General features: G+C 38.5%; 2 protein-coding genes across 3 annotated transcripts; both read left to right on the forward strand.

Annotated features, from left to right (window-relative positions):
* The first annotated feature begins 7,569 nt into the window (after positions 1–7,569).
* On the forward strand, positions 7,570–7,956 carry LOC145954953 (uncharacterized). Its single transcript, XM_083069647.1, has one exon. It carries the CDS (start codon positions 7,570–7,572, stop codon positions 7,954–7,956), a length of 387 nt encoding a protein of 128 aa, XP_082925773.1.
* A 6,464-nt stretch (positions 7,957–14,420) lies between these two features.
* LOC109805337 (molybdopterin biosynthesis MoaE family protein) lies at positions 14,421–19,583 on the forward strand. 2 transcript variants are annotated; one of them, XM_083068282.1, is made up of 3 exons: positions 14,504–14,577; positions 17,970–18,045; positions 18,501–19,583. In XM_083068282.1, the coding sequence occupies exon 3, from the start codon at positions 18,703–18,705 to the stop codon at positions 19,267–19,269; it is 567 nt and encodes a 188-aa protein (XP_082924408.1). In that variant the 5' UTR covers positions 14,504–14,577; positions 17,970–18,045; positions 18,501–18,702; the 3' UTR covers positions 19,270–19,583. The 2 variants fall into 2 exon arrangements, with proteins under 2 accessions (XP_020222966.1, XP_082924408.1); XM_020367377.3 differs by lacking the exon at positions 17,970–18,045 and having other exon boundaries at positions 14,421–14,577.
* Positions 19,584–21,433: the final 1,850 nt, after the last annotated feature.

Genomic DNA, 21,433 nt, shown 5'->3' on the forward strand with positions numbered 1-21,433 from the left:
AATAAATTAGATAATAAAAATACAATTTAGAAAATGTCCAAAGTGTCCTCCTTTCCCTCTCATAAACAATTAATATAATTAAACATACCTTATCCTTTTAATAAAATAACATAAAAATAATTTTTAATAAAATACATTTCTTAAAAATTGTCTTTATTTTGCTAATCAAAATAATGATTACAAATCATGTCTTATAAATAAAATATAACTTATATCATCAATTAAATAGTATCAAAACTCTAAAAGAATATATTAAAGTCTTCACAATTAAGTTTAATAAAAATTTTCATCTAGAAGAGATCATTGAGGGTGTGTTTGGAAACTAATTGAATTGAACTCAACTAAGAGTAGAAAAAACTACATTTACAATTTTTTTTTTACTTTTTTTTACATTGAAACTTGTATTTTTTTTCCATTGAACATAATTTTAAACTAATATTTATACATACATTAAATAGTGAAGTTGTACTTTATTGATGTGGTGTTATTTGGGAACATAACTAATATTAATGTAAGATTAATTAACTTAGACCTATTTAGAGGTTTGGTAGCCTTGAGAGCTAGATTCTAAATGCAAGTGTTCAGGCCCTAAAGGTTTTAGAATTTTTTTTAGTGAAATAACTCCAACCCATTGGATCATGCATGTAAGAATCACATAAAGATATTAGATTTACCTTTTGTAGCATACTCTAAAAGTAAGGTTATCTTACTTATTCTATTCAATAACTCATGTTCTATATCAAATTTCAACAATCTAACTATTCAATTTAAAGTTCTTAATGCATAGATCAAGTTTTTAAATATTTAAAAAAATTTGAAAATCATTTGATACTTTATTTCATTAATTCAAATGAACGTATAAAATGATTTTTTGATTATCTGTCAATTTGAATTAATGAAACGAAGTATCAAATAATTTTCAAATTTTTTAAAAATTTATAGACTTAATCTATGCATTAAGAACTTTAAATTGAATAGTTGGATCGTTGAAATTGGATATAGAACATGAGTTATTGAATAGAATAAGTCTAAGTAGACTTACTTCTATCTGTAGTAAACGGATCCCTCCTCATATATATATATATATATATATATATATATATGTGTGTGTGTGTCTGTGTGTGTGTGTATGTGTATACATATATACTTAAATATATTTTTAGTCCCTCATAAATTTAACAAACTTTTTTAGTTCTTGATTTATATTTCTATCAATAAGGTTAGTCCTTACAATTAAGTTTAATCGATATATCGTTGACGTGGTAATGACTATAACACATCAACACTTGCTACATGCCCTAGTATGGTGAGTTGATTGTCACATGTGTATGGTAATAAAATAATTATGAATTTTGAACTCAATTAAATAATATTTTTAAAATCAAAATTAGAAATATGAGAAACAAAAAGGAAACTGAGGAAGAGATTAAAATTAAGATCTAATTGAAAGAATTTAGGGATTTGAGGAAGTAACCATTGTGCTTTAGTGTGAAGAGATTGTTTGAATGGTGATTTTGTGTGTGTCCAAACATTTGAAAGATGTTATATTGAAGGCTTAAGAGATTATCCTCTAACCTTAGTAATGTCTCACTTCTTTTTGGAATCCTTCTAAAGATGAAAATTTTGTTTTGAATGTTGATGGAGGATGTTTTGCTACTACAAATAGAATGCTTAAGAAATTATCCCCTAACCTTGTTAATGTACATCCTTCCAAAGGTGAAGTAACTCTTTTGAATGTTTATGGGAGTAATTTTTTTAACATAGATAGAATTTTTCTCGTGGCCTTGCCCACTAAAGCATAATCCTTCTTTCTTTGAATTCCTAAATTCCTTCAATTGGATTACAATTTTAATCCCCTCAAAATTCATCCTTCTTCAATAACTGAATTCTTTTAATTCAATTGCATTTCTAATCTCTACAAAAACCTTCATTTTTCAAATTTCTAAATTTCTTCGATTAGATCTTAATTTCAATCTCTTTCTCACTTTCATTTTTCTTTTTCATATTAATAATTTGGATTTTAAAAGTATTATTTAATTAACTTCAAAATTCATAATCATTTTATTATTATACACATGGGACATAATAATCACCAAGACATATATAGGTGAAATATCTACTTATTCCAAAAGCAAGCATTGGTGAACTTACTCGATTAATAACTCATGTTCTACATTAAATTTCAATAATTTAATTATTAAATTAAAAATTCTTAATTTATTTATCAAATTTACAAATTTTTAAAAATTTGAAAATAATATGATACTTTTTTATATAAATTCAAATTGTACCGGGAGGACCTTATCGGTCACGTTGACCAACACGTGCCGTTCCGTCAGACACCCATGCGAACTGGACCATACCCAAGGCTTTGACGTTAGCATCGGCTCGGCTTATAGCCAAAGGCCGAGATTAGTCAACTGGCACATGTCAGCTCGGTTGAAGGCCGATGCAAACAGCATGAAGCATCCCCGCATACTATGTATCGGCTCGGTCCAATGCCGGTCCGATAGGAATACCAAAGTAAACGTTTATCGGCCCGATCAACAGCCGAAGACATGCAACCTCCCAAGCATTAGCCTGTCGGCTCGGCAATGTGCCGATAGGTTAAACGGGTTATAGCACAAATTACAGTTAACAAGGACAAGTGCATAATTAAGACATGATTAGCTGATTAGCATCGTATTACCTAATTTGGTAAGGATTAGAATAGGCCCACCACGCTCAGACCCATGTCAGGTATTATAAATAGGTCACACGTAACGAGGTACGTCACTGTTCATTAATTGCCTAGAATATCGTGCTTGTCCTAACTTGAGCGTCGGAGTGCCTTTTGCAGGTACCTCCCCCCTTTCTTGAAGAATCCGTTTCAAGCATCCGTTCGGCCCTTCAACACTAAGAAGACTACGAGTGTATCCTCAGGCAGGTACATTTTGGCGCCCACCGTGGGGCCCGAATCGATAGACGTGAAAGACTTTTTGAAGACATCATGGAAAAGACAAGAAGAAATAACGTTGAAGACCACCACTCCGAAGATGAGCACCCGTCCGGGGCAAACAACGCCGAAACGGTAGAGGAGACGAACTTGACCGACATGGTGCGCCAAATGAAAGAAGACATGGCCGCCATGAAACAACAACGGGAGAGAGACGCCGCCGAGATGGCCGCGTTGCGTGAAGAAAATGCTGCCCTCAAAAACCAATACCGTGATCCCACATGGAAATCCTCTGAGACGACCCACACTCAGGGGTCGTTCCACTCGCACGACCATCATACCTCCATCCCTCACACTTTTGTTGCTACCCCAGGCATTCATGCTTCAGTCGGTAGGCCGATGCAGCCAATGCCGGCCGGAGCACACCGACATCCCTTTACCCCAAACATCATGCAGTCTGCACTTCTTGACCATTGGAAGTCCTTGCCCCTCGACAAGTATGATGGTACCACCGACCCGGATGAGCACGTGGATGTGTTCTTGACTCAAGTTACTCTGAGCACAACTGATGATGCCGCCTTGTGCCGAATCTTCCCAACATCATTAAAAGGGCGAGCATTGAGTTGGTTTACTCGGCTTCCGACTAACTTGATTGATTCGTTCAGTACGTTAGCTTCCCAATTTACCATTCAATTCGCTACAAGCCGACCGCACCAGTTGACCTCTTTGGCGCTAGTTAGCATCCGTCAGGAGAAGAAGGAATCCCTTCGGGCGTTCATGAGCCGATTCAACAAAGCGGCACTGAAAATCCAAGACCTTAACCCGGCTGTCGCCCTGCACCACCTGACTACTGCCTTAAAGCCAGGTTCCTTTGCCAACAGCATCTGTAAGAAGCCACCAACCGACATGGATGACTTACGTCGGCGAGCCGACAAATACATGCAGATGGAAGAATTAGCTGAGTTCCGCAACCAAGCTAGAGCAGAAGTAACGACCAAGACTGAAAAGCCGGTTGAAAACAATTTTCGAAGCCGTCCGAAAGAACTGGTACCCCGAGAGAGACCCCCTCGTGGCCCAAAGTATTCCCAATATACACCACTCAACACCAGCCGATCAGCAATACTGGAACAAGCACTTGCTTCGGAAGTGCTGGCCGTTCCAAAACGAGCGTCGACCCCTCCCCGGGCCGACACGACCAAATCTTGCCGATATCACCGCAATCGCGGACATTCAACTGACGAATGTTCGGCCCTAAAGGATAAAATTGAAGATTTAATCAAGTAAGGACAGTTGCAAGGCTTCGTGGATCGTCCTAACCGTTCAAGATACACTGACCGGTCGCGGCAGCACGATCAAACCAAACAACGGAGGACAGAAGCACGTCCATACAGAGAACGCAGTCGGTCAAGAGATCGAAGAGAGGAAGAGCCTTCGACACAACCTCGGCGAGTCATCAACACGATAGCAGGAGGATTCGCTGGCGGAGGCTCATCCTCATCAGCTCAACGCAGGCACTTGCGCGCCGTTCGGCACGTGCATTCAGTAGAGACAGTTCGTCGTCCCCTACCCACCATCACTTTTACCAAGGACGACTTCAAAGGCATCAATCCGGACCAGGATGATCCGATGGTGATCAGTGTCGAAATTCACAACTGTATTGTGCGTAAGACGTTGGTTGATCAGGGAAGTTCAGCCGACGTTCTCTATTGGAACACATTCAAACAATTGGGTATTCCGGAGTCCGAGCTGTTCCCTTATGATGAACCTTTGGTTGGGTTCTCCGGTGAACGAGTCAAGACAAAAGGGTATATCAAGCTGTCCACCTGGTTTGGGTTCGATGGAGCTGAGTACCGAGACATTTCGGTTAAGTATGTGGTGGTGCATGCCAACACATCTTATAACATTCTACTCGGCCGACCATCTCTGAATCGGCTTGGAGCAATCGTGTCCACACCTCACCTGGCCATGAAGTTCCCGGCCGAATCAGGACGGATAGTCACTGTCCACGCTGACCAAAAAACTGCGCGAGAATGTTATTTTAGCAGCTTGCGATTGCCGAAAATGAAGAACGAAGCACCAAATGAACCGAGAGGGGTGCACTCGGTATCACAGCAATCGGCCATGGACCTCGATCCCCGGATTGATCAAGATGAGAGGGTCGAGCCCATTGAAGATAAACAACCATTCCAGGTGGGAGTGCCCGAATTCCAAGTCACTCACCTCGGAACTAATTTGTCCGAAGAAGAATGGCTGGCTATTAAACAAGTGGTCCTTGAAAACAAAGACTTGTTTGCTTAGCACCCGTCTGACATGCCCGGCATCGACCCCAATTTCCTTTGCCACAAGCTCTCCATTAGCAAGGAGGCTACGCCGATTGCTCAACGGCGCCAGAAGACCGGAGAAGAAAGAAAAGCTGCAATTGAAGTTGAAGTGAGCAAGTTGTTGGACGCTCGGTTCATCCGAGAAGTACACTACACGACCTGGCTAGCCAATGTCGTCATGGTCAGAAAACTGAATGGAAAGTGGCGCATGTGCACCGATTACACTAACTTAAATAAAGCCTGTCCAAAGGACGCCTACCCGCTACCAAACATCGATCGGCTCGTCGATGGGGCATCCGGCCACAAATTCTTGTCTTTCCTAGACGCATACTCCGGATACAACCAGATCCGGATGCATCCTCAAGATGAAGAAAAAACTGCCTTCATCACCGAAACGGCCAACTACTGTTACCGAGTGATGCCGTTCGGATTAAAGAACGCCGGGGCTACCTATCAGCGTTTAATGAACAAAATCTTTCATCATCAGATTGGCCGGAGCATGGAGGTGTATGTCGATGATATGGTCGTGAAGTCAAGCGATGTGTCGGCGCATACACAAGATTTGACCGACGTGTTCCAGGCGCTTCGGCAACACCAAATGAGACTTAACCCCGAGAAATGCGTGTTTGGAGTCTCGGGCGGCAAGTTTTTGGGGTTTATGTTATCCAACAGGGGCATTGAGGCAAACCCAGTCAAATGTCAGGCCATCCTGGATATGAAAAGCCCAACCACATTAAAGGAGGTTCAGAAGTTAGCCGGACGGCTTACCTCGCTGTCCTGATTCCTCCCTTGCTTAGCCGAGGTAGCTAAGCCAATTCTACTTCTACTCAAGAAAATGGAGCGATTCAAGTGGACCCAAGAGTGTGAAGAATCTTTTCGGCAGTTTAAAGAACGACTTAGCTTGCCCCCGATATTGTCTAAACCGGTCGGTGGCCTATACATGATTGTCTACCTGTCAGTTTCAAGTAGTTCAATCAGTGCCGTCATGATACAAGAAGACCGGGAAGGTCAACAACCTATCTATTTTATCAACTGGACGCTGCAAGATGCCGAGCGACGTTATCAGCTGTTGGAAAAAGTTGCCTTAGGGCTCATCTATACCGCTCGGCGGTTGAGACAATACTTTCAAAGCCACAAGATAGTGGTCAGAACTGACTGCCCGGTTGCAAAGGTCCTCCAGAAACCAGAAATCGCCGGCCGGATGATGGCATGGTCGGTTGATGATGGAAGAGCATGGGCTAAAGGCCCAACCACTAGAGCTATGGCCAGGAGGTTACTTGAAGATTTGACTGCTTTAGAGCTTAGTGGGCCCAATAGGCTTGGTGGGCCTAGGGTGCTTCTCACTTGGGCTTTGATTGATTGAACACCATGTTTAATTGTATTTTCTTAGTATAGGAATTTATTTTGATGTTGGTCTTGTATTTTGATCATAGATTAGGGTTTAGGTGTCTTGGGCTTAATTTTGGGCTTCTTGGGCTTTGGGCTTTTGATACCCAATATTAGGCTCATTCTTCTTCTTATAATTTTTCCTATTCATTGTATTCATTAGACCAATGTATTTCGGTCAATAGATTAGGTTTATAGATAGAATACATTAATAGGAGAAATAGGTTTCATTTATGCATCATTTAGAAGTAATTTGATTTGAATTTGAGTCACATGGATGGCATGGAGTGGTTCCGGCCATGTGAGCTCCAAATTCACTTCAAATGACTCCTAAATGACACTTAGATGAGGGTAGCATCCGTGTGAGCATATGAGTTGGCCAAAGTTTGAATTTCAAATTCAAATTTGAAATTCAAACTTGGCGCCAACTAGGTTTACCTAGGTGCCGCCCAAGTTAACCTAATTTTCCCTCCTATATATGTATCATTACTCACCTTGTAATGCACTTTTGAATATATGAGAATTTTTGAAATCATTCTTCAGCTAATTCCCTCAAGAGTCACCGAAATTCCAAGAGAGAAAACCAAAGAGAATGCCTTCAAAATCCTTAGGAAAACCTAATTTCCTTCCCTTTGAAGTGTGCAATCCTTTGATTGCTTGAGCTTGGATGCTTCCCTCTACTATTTCCGCGTGTGTTCTTCCTCCTAAAGGCGTCATCTACTTGAGTTATCTCCATTGAAGAAGGATCCGAGCCTAGAAGTAGCTTAGGAGAAGCTTGTTCATCACTTCTTCTACTCACTTCTATCAGTTGAGCTCTCAGAATTTGACATATCTTTCGAGCCAAGAGGGTCGGTTAAGTCGCAACATTTGGCTGATTTTGTTAACGAGCTCACTCCTCCGGGATGTTTTGAAGACGAACCGTGGACCATGCATGTTGATGGATCCTCTAATGCCCAAGGTAGTGGGGCTGGCGTAATTCTTGCTAGCCTTTTAGGAATCACAATCGAACAATCCCTTCGGTTCGGCTTCCGTACATCAAACAATCAGGCCGAGTACGAAGCCTTGATAGCTGGAATAAGACTAGCAACCGAGATGGGCGTCAAGAAAATCATATGCTGGACCGATTCGAAGATCGTGGCTGAACAAGTCAATGACAACTTCCAAGTCAAGGACTCCAATCTGTTGCAATACTACCACTTCTTCCAAAAGCTCAAGGACAACTTCACCGAGGTGCAGATTCGACACATATTGCGTAGCAACAATGAGCGAGCCTATCAGCTAGCTCGGCTCGCCAGCATCCGGAAGCCCGGGTAGTTGCGAACAACCATTCACCTTGAGATTCCTTCCCCAAGTGTGACGGTGGAGTGCATGGCAACTGATACTCAGGCACCGACCTGGATGACAGCCATCCAAAGCTTTATAGTCCGAGGGGAATTGCCAACCGACCCGATAGAAGCAAAAAAGATACGAACACAAGCGGCTCGGTACTCCATAGTAGCCCACGAGCTCTACAGGCGAGGATCTCCACCCCGTTGCTCAAATGCATTGACAACCTACAAGCGGATTATGTTATGCGGGAAGTCCATGAAGGTATTTGTGGTTCTCATTCCGGGGGGTGAACCTTGGTAGCCAAAGTCTTGCGTGCCGGATACTATTGGCCAACTTTGAAAGGAGATTATGCTGAATTCGTTAAAAAATGTGTACAATGTCAAAAGCATGGAAACCTCATCCACACTTCGGCCCGCTGAATTGCACAGTATCAGCTCCCCGTGGCCGTTTGCTTTATGGGATATAGACGTGCTCGGACCGTTCCCTGTAGCAAAAGGCCAGGTTAAATTCCTTCTCGTTGCGGTAGATTACTTTACAAAGTGGATCGAAGCTGAACCGCTCGCCTGCATCTCCGCAGGCAACGTTCAGAAGTTTGTGTGGAAAAATCTGGTTACCCGCTTTGGCATCCCGTATGCCATTGTGTCGGACAATGGCCTTCAATTCACCGACAAGAAGTTCAACGTTTTCCTTGAAAACATTGGCATTCGGCACCGATTCACATCAGTTGAGCATCCTCAGTCAAACGGGCAGGCCGAAGCAGCCAACAAGGTTATACTCACTGAGCTCAAGAAGAGACTCAGCTCGGCCAATGGAGCATGGGCCGAAGAGTTACCGGAAGTCTTTTGGGCATATCGATGCACACCGCAATCAACCACCAAGGAGACGCCTTTTCGCCTAACATACGGCGCGGACGCGATGATCCCAGTTAAAGTGGGGGAACCGTCCTTCAGGCGACAACACTTCCATGAAGAGTCTAATGATAGCTCACTCCAGGCCGAACTGGATGTTCTGGATGAAATGCGAGCGAAAACACAGATAGTGGCCGAGGCATGTAAACAACGCATGACCCGACGCTTTAATTCCAACCTAAAGCTGAGGACATTTCATGAGAGTGATCTCATTTGGAGAGCAACCGGCTCGGCAAGGTGCAATTCCTTTGAAGGAAAGCTTGCGGCCAACTGGGACGGACCGTTCCGGATACGACATGCCCTCCACAATGGAGCTTACAAGTTAGAAGAGCTATCGGGCAAGATCATACCGAGAACTTGGAACTCCACTCATCTGAAGACATATTACAACTGAACCAAACTTGTATTTACATTTCAACTACATGTAAAATGGTGCACTCTTTTCCTTGAACCGATCTTTTTTCCTCTTATAAAATTGTGAAAAGGGGTTTTTGGTCGGCAAGGTTTTTAACGAGGCATCAGTCTATTAATGAAAAAACATTCTGAGTATTCAAGCTTGTCATAATTTTTTTTCGTCTTTATGTTAATTTTACAAGTCTTCCCTCCCGAGATGTCTCTCGGCCAAGGATGTGGCTTTCATTAATTCTACAAGTCTTCCCTCCCGAGATGTCTCTCGGCCAAGGATGTGACTTTCATTGATTCTACAAGTCTTCCCTCCCGAGATGTCTCTCGACCAAGGATGTGACTTTCATTAATTCTACAAGTCTTCCCTCCCGAGATGTCTCTCGGCCAAGGATGTGACTTTCATTAATTCTACAAGTCTTCCCTCCCGAGATTTCTCTCGGCCAAGGATGTGACTTTCATTAATTCTACAAGTCTTCCCTCCCGAGATGTCTCTCGGCCAAGGATGTGGCTTTCATTAATTCTACAAGTCTTCCCTCCCGAGATGTCTCTCGGCCAAGGATGTGACTTTCATTAATTCTACAAGTCTTCCCACCCGAGATGTCTCTCGGCCAAGGATGTGACTTCCATTAATTTTACAAGTCTTCCCTCCCGAGTTCTCTCTCGGCTAAGGATGTGGATTAAGTTAATTTATACGTTTTCCCTCCCGGGATCTCTTTCGGCCAAGTATGCAACTTACGTAAAATTTTAAAACATATCATATTGCACCAGTATATGACAGTAAATAAGATTCAGATTCATTGACAAAGGTGCTATCGGCCTAAAAGGGTACATTAAAAAAGGGCACTATCGGCCCAACACTACAAAAAACAAGAAAAAAGCTTAAGACCTAACCTCCGGTTCCCCCTGAACCGGACCATCCTCAGGCGCACCCTCCTCGTACGCTGTCACCTCCTCATTCGGCCCAGCTAGCCATGTCGGGGCCTCCTCATCGGCTTGTTGGTCCGGAGGGATAGAGGTCAGGTCCACCAACTTCCCCTGGAAAAAGTCCTTGATCATGTCCAGGTAAAATTCAGGGGGAAGTCGCCGAAGAAGCACGCTTGCCGAGCCACCTGAGCAAAGCCAGCCTGATGCTGAGTCAGGACCTTGTTGCGCGCTTTCTCCTTGTAAGCTCCGAAAGCAACCCTCTCGGCCTCCAGCTCTTGGCTCAGAACAGCAACCTTCTCTGCCTCGCTTTTCAAAGCAACCTCAAGAAGTTAAACCTTCAGAGCCAGGTCATCAGCCGTGCGCCCTCGGCGATCCACCTCAGCCTGATATTTGTTGTTGGCCGTTTGGGCGTCAGTCAGCGCCGCCAGCGTCTCTTGGGGAGACTTCTCCTGTTCAGCTAGCTGCCGACGCAATCCATCGGCCTCGCCATTCAGCTCCATCACGATGCTTTGGGCTAAAGCCACAGCACGCACTTGGAACTCACAGAAGAAACTCCATTTCTGAGCAGAGGTCATACGACTCAGCACACCTTGACCTGATTCGGAGGTCAAGTCTTGGCTCAGAAAATCCTGAGCGTTGACGTTGCTGGCCAGAAAACTTGGCCCAGCCATGCTTTCCAGAACAGGGGGCTAGCCACTCGGCGCTGCTTGGCCCGACGGCTCTCTTCCTCGGCCCTTGGGTCAGGCCTTCTTTTTTCAGACTGGGGCCGAGTGGGTTTCTTCGGCCTGACTGTTGGCCCTACTCCACTACCTTGGGCAGACAGCTGATTCCCGTGCACGCCGGTCGGGGCCCTATTCGTAGTCGTAGCCGCCACTTGATTCCTAATCAGTGTGCGGATATCCAAATCGTCCTCTCCGTGATTTGCCATGATACTTGCACATCATTAGTCAAAATCAATGATAACACAAGAATTTAAAAAAGTAAGAAAGGTACTATACCAATCAGTTCTTCAACCACGTCAGCAAATTCACACAACCGGACCAGATGACGGCACGACAAAGGCCGAGGCAACTTCTCCAAAAAATTCAGACTCAATCTCTCCTCCGAGGACATTCGATATTTGGAAACTGTGTCGTACTTCCTCAGCTTCCAGGTCCAATACAATGGAAACAAAGATCTCCCTTCGGCATCAAAAAAATACTTGTTCCCTGGCTTTGACTGAATCATCACCTTCATAAATCCTACTTTAAAATTTTTATAAGAGGTGGTGAAAGGTTGTAGCAGGCAATCACTGTGCCGAACCGGGGACAACCACTTAATCTTCTTCGTGGGCCGAGATGAATAGAAGTGTAGGAACAGATGAGGAGTGGGCCGGATGCCAAGAGCCAAGCATAGCTGCCTAAACCCTTGCATCGCCGCCCACGTGTTGGGGTGAAGCTGGCTCGACGCCACGTCCAGTAGGCGCAATATACCGATAAAATAATCGTCAAAAGGTAGAGTGATCTTCAAATCCCGGAACATGTAATCATACACATGGAAAAACTGGTATTTGCTCGACCCTCGGTCCAAATACACGAAATTCGGGTTCAGCCCTCCATCACCTCTACATGGTTGAAAGAAGATAGCGGAGGGCTCCTCTTCCTCGGGAAAGGTCAAGAACTTCGCTGCCGATACGAAACGAATCAAGGAGTTCTTATCAGTATATCAGGAATATACGCTGCCAACCTCCCCGTGCACCCACGAATATCCAGGAGTTGATATGGGAGCAAAATTCCTAGACGATCCACCACCTCGGCTCGGCCGATGAAGAGTGACTCCCACTTTGCGACCGTTCGGACCTGGATGCGGACCCTGCACAATCCTCTCCATTGGAAGCCGAGGCCGATACGACGTCTCGGTCCGGCGTCTCCCTCAACCCAGAATCACCCTCGTCCTCGGAGGAGTCAACATGAACAACATTTAAATCTGCCATTACGTACCTGAGTGTTGAACTTGACCAATTTTTGGTGAAGAATATGCGAATGCAGCAACTCAAACGATCTCGGCTCGAAGCAAGTAATAAATGCGTATGTTTGAGGACCCCCCCAACACGCCTATTTATAGGCAGTCTCCGCAAGTTACCAAGAGTCACACCCCTCTGCATACCGTTGGATCACTTAGATCCAACGGTTCACGACGTGTAACCCTTCGCGTACGTCATTAATACCCAACGGTTATAACCCTTGGTATTCCGACAACGGTTACGTCTCCCCATATTCCATTAAGTCATAACTCCTCGCGTGCGTCATTTATGACCCTTCGTTTCCCTGAAGCAGTTGTAACCCTTGGCCTACCCTCAAAAAAGGTAACAAACGAAGTGGCACATTTACCCTTTGCGTCGTTATCTCCTCAAGGCTGGGGGCTTGTGTACCGGGAGGACCTTATCGGTCACGTTGACCAACACGTGTCGTTCCGTCAGACACTCATGCGAATTGGACCATACCCAAGGCTTTGACGTTAGCATCGGCTCGGCTTATAGCCGAAGGCCGAGATTAGTCAACTAGCACATGTCGGCTCGGCTGAAGGCCGATGCAAACAGCATGAAGCATCCCCGCATACTATGTATCGGCTCGGTCCAATGCCAGTCTGATAGGAATACCAAAGTAAACGTTTATCGGCCCGATCAACAGCCGAAGACATGCAACCTCCCAAGCATTAGCCTGTCGGCTCGGCAATGTGCCGATAGGTTAAACGGGTTATAGCACAAATTACAGTTAACAAGGACAAGTGCATAATTAAGACATGATTAGCTGATTAGCATCGTATTACCTAATTTGGTAAGGATTAGAATAGGCCCACCACGCTCAGACCCATGTCAGGTATTATAAATAGGTCACACGTAACGAGGTACGTCACTGTTCATTAATTGCCTAGAATATCGTGCTTGTCCTAACTTGAGCGTCGGAGTGCCTTTTGCAGGTACCTCCCCCCTTTCTTGAAGAATCCGTTTCAAGCATCCGTTCGGCCCTTCAACACTAAGAAGACTACGAGTGTATCCTCAGGCAGGTACACAAATCAACGTATAAAATATTTATATCATTATTAGTCAATTTGAATAAATATAATAAAATTTTAAATAATTTTAAATTTTTTTAAAAATTTATACTTAATTTATGCATTAAAAACTTAATTCCAAATGCATGACGAACAATTACAGACGCCAGTTTCTCTTTTGGTATCGAGTGATGTTCTACTTTTCAAATCAAAATTGCTTTGTGGAGGTTGCTGCCGACGAAGCATGAGATATCATTATAGGTGTTTGGGAGTTATTGATTTCAAACTTTCGGGTGTTTCTGTAGATTTTAGGTTTTGCAGATATGATTTGGGTTGGGAATGTGAAGGTTTTATTTGGTTTGAATGTTTATATCTGATTTGAAAAAGAGAATTTACAAATTTTTTTTTTGGTTCGTCCCTGGAGTATCCACCGCTGACAGCAGTGACTAATCTCCTTGCTACGTTGGAGGCACCTCAAAGGGTGGGATAGCTGGCCCCAAGATTTAACGCAGCTGCATACACAAGGTAGGATTCGAACCCCTGACCTTGCTTAAGCGTGGATCAACCCCTACCGCTAAACCACACGCTTGTGTTTTAGAGAATTTACAAATTTAAGGATGAAGAAGGAAAAAGAAAAAAAAGGAGAAGAAAGAGAAAAAGGAAAGTTTGAAAATCATTCTCCACAATCGTGTTTAGTAGTTGGATAGGAAATAAAAAAGGGAAGATGGAAAGGAAAAAAAAATGTTTAATCTATACTTATTATAAAAAAATATATTTTAATAATTAATTTTTTATCTCTATTTTTTAATAAATATATATATCCTTGAAGTAAAAAAAAATTAATTATTATATTTTTTATAATTTTTAATATTTACTTGTATATAATTATTAGAAACACCTCGAATTTTCTAATTTATTATTAAAAAATATAATAAATTTACATAAATATTTACAATTAATTATTCAAATAGAGTGACATAAATTAAACATTAATATTAATTAAATAAGAATTATATTTAAATTAATTCATTTAAGAATAAAAAGAGTAAATTGATATATAAAAAATAAACAATAGATCAAATGAATAATTTAACTTAAATCATATTATAAAACAAAAAATAATTTTATGTTTTTTACGAAAACCATTTAAAAAGTAATTTCATAAGAATTAAAATAAACAAAAGCGATCTATTACACGAAATAAAAATATATTGAAGTCTAAAAATTATATAGCTGATAAGGGTGTGATATGGTTGGAAGCCATCACCGTTAATCCGTCCCTCTCATCGGTCAACACAATATTTTCTCTGCTAAACGCACTGTCTAACCGCCACCGGTAACTGCTCATTCTTTTTTATTTATTTATTTATTTGCTTTGTTTGAGGTTTTTGTTTGTTTTTAAGGTTTGTATTATCTAAAGTTATTGCTCATTCGAACTTCGCTTTGTTAGATAATAGTGTGAAATCCCAACTACTTTTAAGTTCAATTATTATTATTATTATTTTTTTTTAAAGTTCAGTTATTATTATTCGGTCGTATTGATTTTGGGGTTTAGAATTTGAATAATGCTTTTGATATATTTTATTTTCATTGATGTTAGAAGAAGAACGAAGCAAATTTTGACCAGATTTAAATTTGGGTTGTTTGGTTTTATTTACTTATTTTTAATTATTTTTCTGTTCTGGGTCTCGCTCATGCTATGAAAAATATCACCAAAATGCGTGTTGGAGTTGGACTGATAAGAAACGAAAAGAAAAACTTAGCTGCATATATGTTTGCTATTTTTATGTTCTAATTCCTAAGAATTTTCCCCATGATTATAATTGTTCATTGCTTTTATGCCTAAAAGATGGGGGTTTTGATTGAATTCTGTGTATATTTTACACTCATTTATTTTATTTTTATGAAGAGTCATATTAATTGAAATTTCTCTTATTTGCTATTTTACTCAAATGTTGTTTCTTTGAATTCTTGTTTGATGATTCTTTTATTTAAAACGCATGATTTGATACTATTTAATGAGTGATTAGATTATATAATAAGTAGGAAAGATCATAAGATTGAAATATGTCCTTTATCACTGCAATAGAAAAATTGATAGGACTGTTTGAGTACAGAATTGATCTGCGTGTTATGAAAATCTGTGGTGAACCATGAAAAACAGATTGTGGATCTGCCCATTTATAGACGTGTGCAGAACATTGAATACATGTTTAGCGGTTGAAACTTGTTTTCATTTCAGAATATATGAAGTAATGATAGGCAGTTAAACAAAGGAAGCTTAATTGATTATTCGGTAGATGGAACTTCCTCTAAGGCAATTGATGAACACCGCAAGAAAACTGTTAACCCAAACCACACTTTAACCAAGCCAATCCATTGGATGTAAAAATTCACTTTACTAAACCTGGTTCTTAAACTCAACTGTTTTTAATGTTTGTTATGGGTTAGGGGATCCATTGTTTACACTGGTTTAGTTTAATAGTTTATTTGCTATGAGCTGATATAGAAATAACACTGAGAGTAACACTTTTATAGAACACCCTATAAAATGTAAAATAGAGCAAACCCCAAGATTTTGATCAATATTGCATATGAGACATGACAATCGGAGGGAAATAGGTATTGGTGTGACTTGCACTTACCTTAAAATTCATTATGTGCTGATTGCCTGATTTAGTATTTGGAAAAATATGTATGCTTTGTTGTGTTGAATGACAATCTTCTCTTACTGAGCTTGACTATTTTTTTTCCCTTCATCTTTGTGTTTTCATTGTGCTTATATGTTTCTCCTTGGTATTGTCCTTTTTTCCTACTGATTTTATGTATGTACTTATTTTTTGCTAAATTTGAATGGGGCATTTAATGTGCTCTCTTCTTTTGGTTTTAATCATAGTGAAAAAAATCAGAAAATATGAAAGAGGGATGGATCTGATCCTCAGCATTATTAGCATTCTTGTCTGGATTCTATTGAAATGAAATAGATTTAGCTAATTAATAAATTAGCCAACCCTTTTCAGATGAAAAGAAGATAGGAAGAACAGTCAATTAGAGTAACCAGGTGCACCTGAAAGAGTATTAATTTATTCCAGTAAAATTCCTTTATCATTAAGTTTTATTGTAAAGGTTGTTAAGCGCTGGTATCAAATGCATGAAACCAATATGATGAATTGATGATAGATAGAGACCCCTTGTTACTAAGGTGTATGCTTGGTGATATAGGGGATCATGACTCTAAGAAGAGTAACAGAATGATTGAATAGTTGACAGTTTCACAGTTGTAATCAGAGTTTGTTAAGCAGTTAATGGGTGGTAGTTACAGGAATTATTAATAGAGAAGAAAGTGGGATGATATCACATTTTGTAAATGGAATGATATCACATGTTGTAAATTGATTTGAGGAGAGAACTGGTCTCTTAAAAACCAGTACTGTACCATTAATTACCCTTATAAAATCTTCAACCACACTGGTTAACATTTGGGAAATTAGGGTTCTGCAATAATACCAATTTTCATTCCTTTTATTTTTTCTGATCCAGTTTCTATCACATGATCAGAGTCTTAGTTCCTAAATTATTTTTGGAAGGTTATTTGGACTTATTTAGATGAACAATTACCAAGTATGAAAAATAAAGTATAATTTGGAAATCCATCTAGTTGGCTAATTTCAGATTTTGGTTCAAGAGTCTTGGTTACACATACTAACAGATGAATGGAAGGGGGAAAATTTAAAAGTTATATTAAAAAATGGCAAGACTTAGATTTGACCTGGGATTCTGCTGCTCTGTGTCTAAGTAATATTCTAAGTAGCAGCATCTTCACACATGGTGCTATTTTCTCTCACATTAAACGACTCTGATACTTAAAATAAAATTTTCAAACTTAACCCAATATATGACAACTGAGAGGACAATGCACCTCTTTCTAACAAAATAACTTCAGGATTTGTCCTTTAGAAGCCCTGTGTAACTACAGTACTACATACAACAGTTTGAGTTAACCACAAGCAACAGAAATGAACTAATCTACAAGTAGATATGAACTAGTTATCTAGCACTTGAGTGTGTAACTCTAACAGCTCTTAAGATATATGTTTAAACAAGATTTGGTAAGCTAGTGCACATGGTAAATGTACTTCAGTTTGCATTTTAGTCATGTCACGTTCAACTATCATTTTAGTTTTTGCCATGTGAAAACCACTATCGCCCTTAATGCACCATGTCAGCGTCTTTGATGTCATTAATTAATCTATGATAATGGAATGACTAATTTGATTGACAATTTACAATTCTAGGGGCTATTTTAACATTTTAATAATTTTAGTGATTAAATTGATATCACTGTACAATTTTAGTGATTAAAAAGTGCCATTGCAGTAGTAATATTATTGTGACTCACAGGTGTGTTCCTGAGATAATATATCCAAAAAAAAAAGTCAAAATGAGAAAAATAAGAAAAAAAATAAAACAAAAGGAAAAAGGAAAAAATATATAACATTCCAAAAAAAGGTGAAATCATGAAAAATAAGTTAAAGGAAAAAATATAAAATAATAAAGAAAATAAAACATTATTATTGTTGTTTTTGTTATCTAAGATAAATAGGGGAAGAAAACAACAGGTGAACATCACTGTACATGTTCTGTTAATTGGAGTTGGGTGTTTCTTGGTTAGCTTTTCGCAATTTTTCATATTTCTTCCTATCAAAACCCTAATTCCCCCAATTTCAGTTTTCAGCCTGCAAAAACCTCTCTTTCTCTCTCTAACTTCTCATTGGTTTTCTTCATTCAACAGCTTGATCCTCAGGTTCTTTCTTCTTCTTCTTCATCTTTTTCTCAATTTTCTCAATTTACACTTATACCTATGAACATTAATTGACCAGCGAATTCTGAATCTTGTTAGCATTTTCCTTTTCATAACAATCAACAAGCCTGCTTTGTAAAAGTCCACGATAGCCTTGATGCTATTCTACTTTTGATTGTTTTAATTTTACATATTATATATATCTCCTATACCATACTATTGTTTTTATTAATTATATGATCCTGAGATATCTCCTAATATACACACTCCAATTGTTTCATGTTAAATCCCTAGGATATATTAAACAACTCACTTCTTAGTAATCTTGCCTTCTGCCACAGCCAGTATGCTTTATTTATATTTGATTGATGCATTGTTTTGGTAATGTTACAAGTGAATGGATAGTTTTTATTATGACTTAACCCTTTCGTTTTAATTTGCTCTTTTGTATGTTATAGATTTATAGGTCTTTGATGTTGACATTATAAGCTGGAGATATTGCACAAGCTTCACCATTTTCTTGGGCAATTATGAGAAGCTGTAATCAATCTGAAGGATGAACCCTGGACTAGTTAGTCTACTTTGATTTTCTAAGGAAGAAAGGGTTTTAATAACATTAGATTTTTGTTCATAGTCATATTTTCTGATTTCCGGTAGAAAATGGCTGCTGAAGATGATAAGAATCTTGTTGAAATTTTGGAAAACCTGAACCCGGTAGATGTTGCTAAATACATGAATTTTGTCAGTGCCCCCCAAGCTGGTGCTATAGCTACATTTTCAGGCACAACACGTGATAGCTTTGAAGGAAAAACAGTCTTGGAGCTGAGATATGAAGCTTATGTTCCAATGGCAATACGCTGCATCAAGTCAATCTGTTCATCTGCAAGAGCATCCTGGAATCTACATTCCATTGCTGTTGCTCATCGTCTAGGCACAGTGCCGGTGGGTGAAACAAGTGTCTTTGTCGCAGTCTCATCCGTCCACAGGGCTGATGCACTAGAGGCTTGTAGATTTCTGATAGATGAGGTAAAAGCAACAGTTCCTATTTGGAAAAAGGAGGTCTATTCAAATGGGGAGGTTTGGAAGGAGAACAATGAGTTCCTAGAGAGGAGGTTCGAGCTTGGAAACAAAGATGTAAATTGTTGTGGAAAAAAGGCAGAAACTAAAGAGCACATTAAAAAGCCCTGCTGTGGGACTAAGGTCAGGGTTGATGATGAAGGTAGCTAAGGCTAATATCAATGTTGAGAATCAAATATACAAGAGGGTAATTAAATAATTGTAGCTTGAAGAATGTCTCTGTTCCTCCCTTCCGTTTTGCTCAATCTGTTGATTGTATTTAAACTTTGAAGGTAATAAGTTTTCTTATCAATAATTGAGATAGATAGGTCACTGAGATATCTCATTCTGTCATTTTGTTAGTTTATTGTGAACAACTGTGACGATGAAAGCAAGCATTTGATAGTAAATGATTAATTCCAACTCATAATGAGTTCAATGATATGTAGTAAAACTAAAGATTATATATGTTTTTAATTTTTGAACTTTTGTCAATTTTCACTTTTAAGTTTTTGAACTTTTTTTCTCATTAATATTTTAGTTTCTATCATGGTGAAAAATTTTAAAGACTAAAATCAAATAAAATTTGTTAAAAAACTTAAAACAAGAACCGACAAAAATTTATGAACTAAAAATATATTTAATTTTAGAATTGAAGTAACACCTGTGTTATAAGAATGTTGGAGAATATTTAAGGTTACCTTTCTCCGGGATGTTTCCTAGGGGTGAGAAAACAGAGATTTCCCAATACAATCTGGTTTTTTGTTTTCTATGCTTGGTCATTAACTTTTCTAACTTGAATTAGAGTGGAAATGACTGAAGTTAGTTAGCTTGTATCAAAGCATGCCCCTTTAAAAATGGAGTCATGCATCAAATTCTTATCTTATGCAGTGTGTACTTGTTTTAAGGGATCTTCACTTTTCAAAGCACATTAAATGGGAATCCTCATCTTAACATGCCCCCGATGGAAACACAAACACAACTATAGTCTAATTGAAAAACAAATATACCAAGAAACCAGTAGTATAATGTAATGCATGTTTTTAAATTGATTGAAAACAACTCATGCATGTCAGGTATATTTTACATATGTATGGGGTTATATTTAGAGACTTTATCACACCTTTTGCTACTCATGTTTCATGATTTTATATATTTTGTCATCCAACTTTTAAGATCATATATTTTTAAATATGATTTTTAAAATTTTGTATATTTTGTTGATGTTAATTGAATAGAACCGATGACCTTATTTAAGTAGATCAACCAATAACTTGTTGATAAACAAACTTATGAATAAACTCAGGAGAAATAATAATTTATTTTTCTAACATGAAAAATTGTTAATTTTAAAAAAATTATTTGAACTAGTTACAAAAAATAAAAATTATATTCTTAAAATAAAGAAAACAAATAATTCACTCTATTAATACTGAGTTCAATTCCTCGTGAATAAAAGTAAGCAAAATATGTTTAATTTTTTTTAATATAAACGAAGTGTATATTTGATATATATTTTTCAGAAAAATATTTTTTTTTATGAAATTCTCTCAAATAGTTAAAAGATAACAATAATTTTCTCAAAATAATTTGAACAAATTATAATCCAAACACATGAAGAGAGTGTGTTAAATGAGAATGATCATTTTATATGAGAATAAAAATGATCAAGCTCAACCTTTAGATTTAAATAGACAACTTATATGCATATGTTATATAGGGACCATATTGTGTGAGAATGGTCATCTTATATGAGTATTAGGGATGCTAGAATAACCCAAATTTGTAATATCAATGTTGTCTCGAAGAGTTTTTGCATACTAACGAGATTGAATAAGAGATTATTTATTAAATAGATTGTTGCCACAACCTTTTTTTTTGTTTGTACATGTATAGTTATACATCTATTAGTATATTTTTTAAGGTATCATAGGAAAAGTAATTAATATTTTTTGATATTCTAAAATGACAAATTATTTAAGAGATAAAATCAATCCTTATATCTTAAATACAAACCTTTATCTTACACAAAAGTTCTTTTAGAAATTTTTCTTGAGAGGGTTTGTAGAGATTCTTTTAATTTTTTTTATCTAATTTGATTTTTTAATTTTTTATTATTATTTATAAATTAAATATTAATATTTTAAAATAAATTATCAATAAATAAATTTTTTTGTTACAATATGAATTATTTATCATAAATTTAAAATATAATTTATATGTTTAAAAATATTATGTATCCCAATGTTAAACATAATTTATATAGTCAAACATAATATATATATATATATAATTAATTAATTATAAATTTTAGTTATATAATAAACATGTTTAT

The sequence above is a fragment of the Cajanus cajan genome, chromosome 2 (assembly GCF_000230855.2).
Source record: "Cajanus cajan strain Asha chromosome 2, NIPB_CcT2T_4, whole genome shotgun sequence".
Lineage (NCBI taxonomy): Eukaryota > Viridiplantae > Streptophyta > Magnoliopsida > Fabales > Fabaceae > Cajanus > Cajanus cajan.

Bases quoted from the DNA above. Each gene is read 5' to 3' on its own strand.
- LOC109805337 (XM_020367377.3), top strand. From the start codon at position 18,703: ATGGCTGCTGAAGATGATAAGAATCTTGTTGAAATTTTGGAAAACCTG.
- LOC145954953 (XM_083069647.1), top strand. From the start codon at position 7,570: ATGCATGTTGATGGATCCTCTAATGCCCAAGGTAGTGGGGCTGGCGTA.